Genomic DNA, 12,316 nt, shown 5'->3' with positions numbered 1-12,316 from the left:
AACAACACTTATCAATGATAATTAATAAATGAAGTCTTATTTTAAATATTTAAACTTACTAATGACATAGTATAGTAGTGTGCTGTATGTATACAAAGCCATGATAAATCAATAGCCTCAAATCTTACTATACATGCATACGTCAATACTTGTCCTAGCGTAGAACGTTATTACGTCGATAGCAAATGAATGCAATCATTTTTATTTTACTCTTAGTAGATGTAAGCTTGTCGCTGGATTGAAATTCCTAGTGGTTTATTAAAACTCTTATCGACCCGAACTGCATCAGACAAGACTAGGTCAGTTATTCTGAGCCAAACTGTAAGTTGTTTCTACTGCAATAGGCATTCTAGATGAAGACGATTGCATAGCTAGCGCTTATATGTAATGTAAAATCATCATTATTTTTGTTTTTCCTTTCTGCTGCTTCAAATCTATATCCGATTTTATTCATTAATATACAATCTTGATAATAAGAAGATACTGTACATCTTTAGACTAATCATAAGCTAGATAATAAATCTATTTCTGATGTCTTATTGCCCTAAGGTTCTACCATTTTTGTTTTTCCAATAGTGATCTGATCATAATAATGTAAAAGTCTATAAAACGATCTATGGGATAGATATTCTTCTCTACCTAATACAACAATATTACACAGACAGTCATTTCACATAGACTTGCTCAAGTCCTATTCTTCTACACCTTTAGATTCATTACAGCCAAATATCAATCCAATTTTAGCACTAAGATTATGCTGACCAGAAGAAAGAGACCAATTGTCTTCGTTCTCTGTGTCCTATTAGCACTATGGACTATTACTCTGTTACGAACTGTCACTACAAAGACTGAAAAGTCCAAACAAGTTCTTAATCAGGATAATGATCGAAATGTTCATCAAGATGATCATAACAAACATCTTGAATCCGATCAACATCATTCAAATAATGTTAATAAACGACGTGACGTTCATCAAGACAATCAATTTGGTAAAAAAAATACTAATAAAGACGATCACCATGAAAATCTGCCCCATGGAAATGCCCCTATTAAACTGCATAGTAGGCATGTATTTCAACCAACAATGCCTAAAGGCTATATCAAAGATGCACCTGGAGAGAATGGAAAAGCAGTTGACATACCTAAAGAATTTTTAATAGAGAGTAAACGTCTATTCGAACGCAACAAATTCAACCAATGGGCCAGTGATAAAATCTCGTTACATCGAATATTACCCGATGCCAGGCCAAAATTGTAAATTTTTTATGCGTTCAATGAGTATTGATATACCGTATAACCATTGTGCTGAGTGGATGCAGTAGTTACTGCTTAAGAACTACTTACAGACTAAGTTATAGTAATCAAATTTAATTGATACCTTATTGCGATAGGCGGTAGCAGTGTACCTTCCTAAAGTGGTTCGAGAAACTAGCTTATTAAAAGTTACAATTAACACATATTTAAAAGTAATAATTGGAGTAATCTTATTTTGTCTCAATGTGTATAATATAGATGTTTCTATATAATCTACGAGATAACCCGTAGTAGAATTATCACAAAATCAGTGTATAATAGTAGTTCTTAGTTAATCTTATTCTTTAAAAGTAGTCTGTAGGACGACAATACTAGTAAAATGCTTTGTTCGATTCTAAGTTAAGCCATTCTTATTGTTTCCTAACTCAAGGTGTAAAGACAAAGTATATCCTGGTGATTTACCTCCTACTAGTGTAGTTATTGTATTTCACAACGAAGCTTGGTCCACTTTACTCAGAACGATTCATAGTGTCCTTGATCGGACTGCTCCTGATTTACTTATAGAGATCATACTTGTCGATGATAAAAGTGTTGTTAGTGGACATGGTAGGTCTTTGACGTTATTAAGTACAATATTGGTTAGGATTCTTTGTATAAGTAATTACTGTATTTCCAACTTTTCATAGGAATACTAAACGTAATATGACATCTTGTCTTTTGAATATATGTTATATTATTCTACACTATATTCTTCACCGTCTATTAAATTTTAATAGTAAATCACTTCATTTTATACAGAAGAGCTACATGCCCCTCTTGATGCGTATATTGCAAAACTTGCAAAAGTAAAAATAATACGTAATAAAAAACGAGAAGGTTTAATTCGATCTAGATTAAATGGTAAGAGTGTTTTTCCTAAGATCGATTGTATTTTATTACTAACAATAGCTTTCTTTGTAAATTTAATTTAAAATATGATTTTATACTTATATTTAAATATTAATAATAGTAGACGTATGACCATGTGTTTTAATTAAACTTTAAAGAATATACCTTACCATTATTTTTGTGACAGGTTTCGCTGCTTCTAAAGCTCCTGTGGTAACTTTTTTGGATGCCCATTGTGAGGCTAATACCGGCTGGCTAGAACCTTTACTAGAGCGAATCTATAATGATCGAAGCACCGTAGTCTGTCCTGAAATTGACGTTATTAGTGACGAAAATTTCGCATATCAATATGGTCCTAGTGGTTTAATGAGGGGGATTTTTAATTGGGATCTACATTTTCGGTGGAGAGCTGTTTCGACTGAAGAACAAAAGCGGCGTCAATCACCTATCGATCCTGTTAGGTATGTTAATCTTTTCTAATCACTACTTAGCAAATTATTTCAATTATTTCAATTAAATGGCGTAATTGCTTTATTTAATTTTATATACCAGAACTCCTACTATGGCCGGTGGTCTATTTGCAATAAACCGTGATTACTTTAAAGAAATTGGGACATACGATGAAGAAATGGATATTTGGGGTGGAGAAAATTTGGAGATATCTTTCAGGGTACCTAGCCGTTTCTTTACAATATCTACCTTATTTATCTCTTTAATTCTTAATATATCCTCAATACCAACATAATTGTCATATAGAGTTTGAACTAGTAATTTTGATGATATATCGAGTAGTATAAATTGAATTAAATTGAATTTAATAGTGATAAACAAAGCGCCGTATTGTAAGCATGTAACCTGCTTGATTACGTTTATAAATGCTTTCATTGATATAATTGACCTTAGATATGGCAATGTGGTGGTACTCTTGAAATAGTCCCTTGCTCACATGTGGGCCATGTATTTCGTAAAAGTCAACCGTACGGATTTCCTAAAGGTGTTGTTGATACATTGGGTAAAAATTCTCAGCGTGTTGCTGAGGTTTGGATGGATGGCTATAAAGAATTTTTCTATCAACGCCAACCTCACCTACGTGGTCATGCATATGGCGATATTAGCAAACGCCTTGAAATTCGCAAAAAGCTAAAGTGTAAATCTTTCAAGTGGTATCTGGAAAACATCTATACTGATGCAGTCTTACCTAATGAATCTGTAATAGCAAAGGGAAAGGTATTTTGTGCTGTTTTGTCTTTACTTTATGCGATTACTTTGATCATTAATCAATTTATTTACTTTATTAAGGTCAGGAATCCTGCCTCAAATATGTGCTTGGATTCACTTAGTAGACCAAAATTAAGCTATATTGGACTTAGTCCATGTACACTCTCTGCAATGACAATGGTAATAATTAATGTTTCTCATATGTTAGCTGAATGTATAGTTTAATCGTAGGATTACATAAATGTACATCCCATTTATTTCATTTAAAATACTCGAAAAATTGTAGATTATTTCGTTTACTGTTCGACAAGAGCTCGTCGTGCAAGACATATGTCTCGATGTATCTGATTACAATCCCGGAACTAAAGTTCAGCTTTACGAATGTCATGGTATGAAAGGCAATCAGCTTTGGATGCATGAAAAGGTATCATTTTTTTTTGAGTCATGGATAAAATACACTGAAAGGTTTATTTTAGAAATTTATTAACTGAAGAACGGTTATCATGGTATTAATAAACACGGAAGTAATTAACTTATATAACTTGATAGGATGGTCCAATTCGGCATGGTACAAGCGGTATGTGCTTGGACCGTGGATCTGGCGGTAATCCAATTATAGCAGTCTGCGATGGAGGTGAATCCCAGAAGTGGATTTTTGAAAAGTACTACCTCAATGTTACACCCAAAGTCAAGATTTAGGCTGCATTAAAAAAATTATTTTATTACTGAATAAATTCAGACTAATGATAGGAATGTGTACAGGAAGAAATTGTCTTTTTAATATTCACGAAAATTTTTGATGTTATTACAGTACATTAGCAAACCAATATTAGAAAAATGAGTTATGATATGATAATGAATACGCATTAGAACTTTTGCCTTTTAATTTTAATTTACATTTTCATCTTTATGATTGAAAATTTATTAAGATTCGTATCTCGATTACAGAATAAATGTCCTAAAATAATAATATAAAACAATTTCTTTAAAAACATTGATTAATGATAATCAGTGGAGAAATAATGTACTGTTGCTATCAGGTTTTTATCGACTTTCCTTATCTTTCGTATCTAAATAGATTGATCAGGTAGAATCATCAAAAAGGTGATTATATGCTTATGAATAAATATTTTCCCAAGATATTGACGTTTATAGTGCTATAGTGTAATCCTTCTACATATTGTGCTGTATGTTTATGTTTCTTATAGGTATTCTCTCTGAATGTAAATTACAGTAGTATCGCGAATTTACGCTTTGAGTCGTACTATAGTTGATAGTTAAGGAGAGATGATACAATATCTGCCCATCGAGAATAGATCTATTGCCTATTTGATAGCGCATCTATACCAGTGAGTAGAAGATCAGATAAATAGAACTACCTTATGAATCTTAAGCCATTTGGCGATCTACGCTAACAAGAGATGTTACAGTGTATTAACAACACACTGCAATATTTCATGAGCGTGAGATCGGATAATAGAATTTTGTAGAACTATCCTTATGCATCTTCCTTTGCAATCTAGTAGACTTCCATTTGTGGATTTAAAAGTTGATGCTAAAGCAAAAAATTGCTTTATGATAGTACTTACGAATCCATTTTATTCATTATTGAAACCAAAGACGCTTTACATTCATGACAACAACAAGCAAACTTACGATAATAAATCTATCTTGGTACAACCTATTCTGAAGCTGATTAATTATGTACTCTAAAAAAGGAAAACTATAGCAAAAAATTTTACTTTTAAACGATCTGAAATAAAGCGTTATGAATTTCGTTTCGATAGAAATAAAATTTCAGTGGTAAGCATTGAGCTATGAACAGAATTTCATGTTCCATTCAATCGCCAAGGAAACCGAGGGAAAATAATTTCACTTTCAAACGATTTGAAACAATGTATTATGAATTTCGCTTCGATAGGAATAAAATTTCAGGGGTAGACATTGAGCTATGAGCAAAATTTTATATCTGATCTGATCGCCAAGGTAACTCCTAAATAGAGACTAAATGAGTAGAAGTAGTGGCTATGAGACTATAACGTTGTGATAACGATTATTTTAAATTAGTCCTCGTAGTTATTTGTAACAGATGCTACAGAAAAGCCTCTTAAGGTGCAAAAGTCCTTGATTATGTTTATAAAACGAGGCGCTCGTTCCATCTGGCCATATTATGAAAATGGTCAAAAGGATGAAATTATACGGGTATTCCTCTCCAGTTTTGGGCGTAGACTTGATTTTGTGTATCATTTTATTTGTAAAAGTACTTCAATCGTATTTCTAAACCGAAACACTCGCTCTATCTAGGCCTTGTATGAAAATGGTCAAAGGATGAAATTGTTATACTCCTTTCCACTTTTAGGCGTGGGCTTGATCTTATATACGGGTATATCATTTTATTCTCAATGCAGAAAATGGCTTTGTTCAAATGGACAATGATCTGGCTGGCCAAAGGTATACTTACAAAGGCATAGCTTAAGCAATTTAATCGTTCCATCCTACAGCAGAATAATTATTTGAATCAGGGTTGTTCTGGCAACAGATGGCCTTGCATTGGCATACCAGATGACAATTAATTTATTATGCCAAAACTAGCCATAATGGCTACAAGCTATCACTCGATATAAGCTTTCCTAACATAAAGAATAAATATACATAGGAAATCTACTGGCTATGCGGTATACAGTAAATACAGTAGGTCATTGCAAGACTAGGCGGCCATATTTCATACAAAAAATGACTATCCAGGAACAATAACTAGAAGCTTAGTTGAAATTTAACACTCTAGGTTTTAAGATCACTTTTATTTATATTCCTTCAAATATCTTTGATCCGGTAGATCGCAAAAATACTCCAACCTTGATTTATATTACTAATCTTTAATCCTACATCCTATCCAATATCGATCGATATACTTTTGTCAAATATTATTGGTAATCTTTAACGAATTAAGAAATTCAAAATGATGATTAACAGAAGAAGACGATGTCGGTATACGTTGATAATCATTTTAATGGGTATTGGCGCTTTTTACATAGCACAAATTGTTCTGTCATCCATCTTTGGTAGTAGCCATTCTAACGATTTAGCTGAAGAGAATTTACCTGGTAATAAAAAGGAACAAGATGTGGAAAGAAATAATATGAAGAACAAGGAAGAATTAAATCAAGACAAGACTAAAGCTCAATCCAGTCATCGTGATAAAGGTGATGATGACGGCAAGAAATTAAAGGACTCTGATAGAGAGCCAAAGAAAAGTAAAGATAGTGATGTTCAAAAAGATAAAAGTAATCGAAAACAGCAAGGCAAGAAAAATGTTGATGATAAAGATGCTATTGCTAAATCCAAGAAAGTAACTCCCATTGCAACGACCAAGAAATCAATTAATATCTTTCAGAAAATGAAAATTGCAGCTGAAGATCAAATTAAGAAGAAAATTAAACAGGCTCAAGATGCTCATAAAGCAGCCGATGAACGGCAAAGTCATGACAAGAAACGAACAAGTGGGAAAGAAAGGCCAGTATTTCAACCAGCATTGCCTCAAAACCATAAACCTGCTGCACCCGGTGAATATGGTCGTCCAGTCGATGTTCCTAAAGAATATCAACAACTAAGTGAAGAGCTATTTCAAAGAAATCACTTTAATCAGTGGGTCAGTGATCGAATTTCCTTACAAAGAACATTGCCTGATCCTCGTCCCGAAATGTAAGTACAGAAGATGGATATTATACTCTACCATCCTAGAGACTATTAAACTTTACTATATCATCGGCGAGCTTTAGTACAGATTTTTAAGCTACATTACTGGCAGAGGAGGCTCCAATATTTATTTCTAAATGATTCCTAAATTAAAATTCTTATGTATCGTCATGAAGATCCAGGGATTATTAAGCTTTGCCATGTCGTTAGCGAGCTTTAGTACAAGTTTTAAGTTAAAATACAGGCAAAGCACCGGTACTTATTACAAAATGATTCCTAGGTTGAGATTAATGTGTATTATTGTGAAGATCCCAGGAATCATTAAGCTTTGCTATGTCGTTAACAAGCTTTAGTGTAGATTTTTAACTTAAAATACTAGTAGAAAAGCACTGGTATTTACTTCAAAATGATTCCTAGATTGAGATTAATTTATGTTATCGTGAAGATTAATTAAGCATGGCTATGTCGTTAGGGGACTTGAGTACAGATTTTTAAGTTAACGTACTGTACTAGAGAGAAGGCACTGATATTTGTTTCAAAATGATTCCCAGGTTGAGATTAATGTATACCGTATATTAGGTCAGATTCGCCAAGCTAATCATTAATTTTACAGAGTAATGGACTTGCTTACAAAGTCACCCAAGCATTGCTAATTTAATACAGTTAACCAGTCATTTTATCAAATAACCGAGTTGATTATATTATAAAGTGAACCAGATCGCTTTACATGTATACTGGTGCCTCAATAATCACATAGCTTATTTACTGTAGGTCTAGTTCTATCTTGATTTTTGCTCTTTTTGTTTTAAATATTGGTAGAGAACATATAAGGCTTTAATAGGATGACAATTTTAGGTTATGGCTCCTTTATTCTTGCAGGCATGATCATTCAAGGATCAGCAGTATTGCTTATAATCTTGCTGTTCTTTAGAATTTACTTACTCGTACCGCATTTTATATAGTAATCTTGAAAATTTTAGAGTATGATTGAACATCTTATGATAAAATTAAATATAGTACATGTGATTACTGTCCAACAGCTTGTATCGACATGTCTGATAGAACAATTATTTAAAATAATATTCAAAACTACCAATTTATAGTAGAACTGCAACGCCATTATCCAATCATGATTTAAGCAAAATGGAATTTTAACTTGACCATCATTCATTTCTAGGTGTAAAAGTATGACTTATCCGGTCGATTTACCTTCTACAAGTGTAGTTATCGTCTTTTATAACGAGGCATGGTCAACTTTAATGCGAACTGTCCATAGTGTATTAGATCGATCTCCACCAGATCTCTTGCATGAAGTAATTCTAGTCGATGATAGCAGTGATGTTGTTGGCCATGGTAAGTCTATCCATCTTGACAAACTCTCGTCGATTTGATGCCGTTTTCGCTAATTCAATACGAACTACATCATAGGTTCTATAGATTTCTCAGCAGATTGATTACTAATTTAGAAATAAGCCCACTCTGTCTTTTTTTTTTTTGCTTTACTCCGTGGTTTAGAGGAACTTCATCAGCCATTAGAAGAATATGTTCGACAGCTTGATAAAGTTCGACTACATCGTAATTCTCAGCGAGAAGGATTAATCCGAGCGCGATTACGAGGTATTAGATTCAATCTCAACTCTAGCTATATTAATCGCTTGCATGCTCTAGGATAGAAGCTTTTCTGACATGCTTATCAAAGTTCTCGTCCGATCTTGTTGTTGATTGTAGGCCTGGAGCAAACATCAGCCCCCATCGTCACATTCTTGGATGCTCATTGCGAAGTTACAATTGGGTGGTTGGAGCCTTTACTGAACCGAATTCATCAAGATCGTACTACAGTGGTTTGCCCAGAAATTGATTCTATCGATTTGAATAATTTCGCCTATAAATATGGACCTAGTGGTGTTTTACGAGGCACATTTAATTGGGATTTAAGCTTTAAATGGTCGATTGCTCCTACATCAGAACGACTACGTCGCACCTCAGCGACAGATCCTATGAGGTAAGCAAGAAATGAGGATGAAGAGGTTATTTTAGGATGCTATCGAGCTCGTCTCTAACTTTAATAAAATGAACTACTGTAATTCCACATGCACGACAGCAGGAATAAAGCTATTAGGCTTTCAATCTGAAGACAATATTAGTTATGAGTGTATATATACAGCTTCCCTTCTAATTTCTTGGCCTTAAGACAGAGCAGCAAGCAGCTATAAAGAGCTGTAAAATTATATTTTGAAATAACTAATGAATTCTTTGTTTCAGATCGCCAACTATGGCTGGTGGGTTATTTGCTATAGATCGCGAATATTTTTTAGAACTTGGAACATACGATAGAGGATTAGAAATTTGGGGTGCCGAAAATATGGAATTATCTTTTAAGGTACTTAGACTATACATAGTATGTTAAGTAGCAAATAACCTATAGTACAAGTATTACTTAAGGTGAATACCTATAATTAAGCAACAATGACTACATGTACACAATATTTTATCAGATACTCATTTATATCAACTAATATTATTTAAAACGAAAGTATAAGTAGATCATGGAGTAATTATTTCATTTTGAAGTCATTAACTTTAATCTCCTATAGCGCACGCTTTATCATCTACTCTACTGTTTTTAGTACAATCAACTGTTATGATATCATAGACCATTTAAATTGGCTAATATCATTTAAACTGCAATTGGAAATGGATCCTAGAGCAATTAATTTGCTGTTACCAATACTTTGAAAATAATTGTAACTTCTATATTGCTATCGATGCCTATTTTTCCTACCAGGTTTGGCAATGTGGTGGTAAATTGGAAATTATTCCTTGCTCTCATGTTGGTCATGTATTTCGTGAGGTTCAGCCTTATGATACATCTGTATCTTTACACAGTATTGCTAATAAGAACTATCAACGTGTGGCCGAAGTATGGATGGATGACTATAAAAAATTTTTCTATCAGCGCCATCCCTATCTAACTGATCAATCTTTTGGCGATATAAGTGAAAATTTAAAATTACGCCAAAGGCTAAAGTGTAGAAGTTTCCGATGGTATTTACAAAATGTGTTTACCGATGTAATATTGCCAAATGAGACGGCGATAGCTACGGGCAAAGTAAGTATTACTGACCTATTCGATGAACGAGTAACCAAATACACGTCGATATTAGTGCTTTCTAACATTAATATATGACTGGTCAATGATTATAGGAATAATGAGTGCTATAACTATTCGAATTGATATCCACTGTATTTTATATAGTAAAGCGATGAAGAAAGTATTTATATTACTGTAAAATTCTTAGATATTAAATTTGGCCTATCTATTAAGCGTAAAATTCTATTAGAAAGTATCATTATTTCTAAATACGTAGATTCGATTGGGCAGGGATCAATACAATTATTTTAAGTTGAAAGTATTTTACTTAGTATCTATGATAATCTTATGACCAGATCTTTAATTTATAGGTTAGAAATCCAATCTCTAATATGTGCCTTGACACATTCGGCCGAACATCCAATACTTTTCTTGGATTATCTCCATGTAATATCCAGCGAGATACAATGGTAAGACATAATTAAATTAATTAATGTTATTTGTTCTAAAATTAGAGATCTTAAGATAGTAAGGGTTGATCACAAATTTGTAGGAATATTTTCCCTAAAAGAACTAAAAAATTTTCATAAATTCTTCTTCTAGCTGTTTGCATACACTTCAAGAAAAGAAATTTCCTGGAATGATGCTTGCCTAGATGCATCATTTATTATGCCTGGCTTCAAAATCCAAATGGCAGAATGTCATCGCATAGGTGGCAATCAAAAATGGCTACACCAAAAGGTAACTATCATGTTATTCTTAGGTCGTTCATACAGTACTATATAACTCTAAATCATTATATTTACATGTATAGGAATGAGCCTCACATATATAGACAACCTAGTAAATATAAATCTATAACTATTTTACGACTTATCTACTGCAATTTAATAATAGTCTACGAAAGTATGATGCAAGTAAAGTATAATTACTTGAAATTACTTTGACACTATTCATAAACTAGTCTAAGCTTACTCAGTGCTTTGTTGATGAGTAACAAAGATGGAATATGAACATTTCAGATAAAATTATTTTATCCTTTGTTACAGCATCATTTTTCATGTTATTAGTATTTTCAGCCCAGGTGTTAGTAATGCTATATTATTGATATTTTCTATCCTGATCTTAATAATGCGGCTAAAACTACCAGCTATACAGTGTATGCCTGTTGTTGGTGCTATAGATAAAATGAATACGCAGTCAAATAATGAAATCCGAAAGGTTTAAGGACTTTTATATATGTAAATCCTATTTAATGCTGAAATATTTTCAATTTTTAGAAAGATGTTATTAAGCATGTCCACAGTGGCTTGTGTATCGATCGTGGAACTGACTTAAATCCTGTGATCTTACCATGCAATGGTAGCCTAACTCAAGTTTGGACCTTTGATTATTACACTGTAAATTCTGGAAACAAGCTAATGCGCTAATCAACCAACAATTTGATCATGGTTTTAATATTAAGTTGAAATAAAAATTTCAATAGATAAAACTTGTAGAAATCATTTTAGTCGTCCACCTATCGTATGTTAACCAAGATATTAATAGAGAGCAATACATTTTCAATTTTTTCAATTAGCTTCCATACCATTACGTTCTGCTATGATCGTGATATGCATTTTATATGGGTATACTTTTCTATCCAATATTTTATGTTAGAATAGTGAAATACTTAATTTATACTCAACTTATTTAGAATGAAATAGTGGGTGCTGATAAATCAAACCATTAACATTATCATCAAATAAATTGTTATAGGCTATGGTTCTCATATTAGATTAGGAGCTAGCGGATGATCACGTGACAACCGTTATATGATGGTAGAATTGAGATAATACTTCATGATTAGACCTTTAGATTATTGTTAATTACTGAGGCACACAGGAAAAATAGTGCAACAGATGTACAAAATTTTAACTGATGATTGTGAGATGAGCACCGGATGAAACAATATCTAGGCACTCAATCTACGGTAGTAATATGGCTAAATTAAAATCTGCATTTAAATTAGCTGTACTGTATATAGATAGTTGCTATAGCTGGACTAGGATCGATTTATTTTCTTGTTACTAATATTACATGAGAAAGATGGCTAATTGATTAATACTGTATAGGAAATAGAAGTAGATGAGTAGTTAACTAAAATAGTGATTATGATATAAAGATCAA

General features: G+C 32.8%; 2 protein-coding genes across 2 annotated transcripts; both read left to right on the top strand.

The window, feature by feature from the left end:
• Positions 1-1,084: 1,084 nt before the first annotated feature.
• On the top strand, positions 1,085-4,059 carry TRIADDRAFT_22976 (uncharacterized protein; the record flags this gene model as incomplete). Its single annotated transcript, XM_002110756.1, has 9 exons — positions 1,085-1,254; positions 1,685-1,851; positions 2,053-2,160; positions 2,330-2,603; positions 2,695-2,812; positions 3,046-3,369; positions 3,442-3,540; positions 3,647-3,784; positions 3,910-4,059. The coding sequence occupies 9 exons, from the start codon at positions 1,085-1,087 to the stop codon at positions 4,057-4,059; spliced, it is 1,548 nt and encodes a 515-aa protein (XP_002110792.1).
• A 2,698-nt stretch (positions 4,060-6,757) lies between these two features.
• On the top strand, positions 6,758-11,577 carry TRIADDRAFT_22565 (uncharacterized protein; the record flags this gene model as incomplete). The annotated part of the gene is made up of 9 exons (XM_002110755.1): positions 6,758-7,062; positions 8,234-8,396; positions 8,574-8,673; positions 8,785-9,058; positions 9,319-9,436; positions 9,842-10,165; positions 10,519-10,617; positions 10,751-10,888; positions 11,428-11,577. 9 exons carry the CDS (start codon positions 6,758-6,760, stop codon positions 11,575-11,577), a joined length of 1,671 nt encoding a protein of 556 aa, XP_002110791.1.
• Between the last annotated feature and the right edge of the window lie 739 nt (positions 11,578-12,316).

This window comes from Trichoplax adhaerens, genomic scaffold, assembly GCF_000150275.1.
Source record: "Trichoplax adhaerens TRIADscaffold_3 genomic scaffold, whole genome shotgun sequence".
In the NCBI taxonomy this organism is placed as follows: domain Eukaryota; kingdom Metazoa; phylum Placozoa; class Uniplacotomia; order Trichoplacea; family Trichoplacidae; genus Trichoplax; species Trichoplax adhaerens.
The sequence above is the reverse complement of the archived record's forward strand: the minus strand, read 5'-3'. Positions and strand labels throughout refer to the sequence as shown.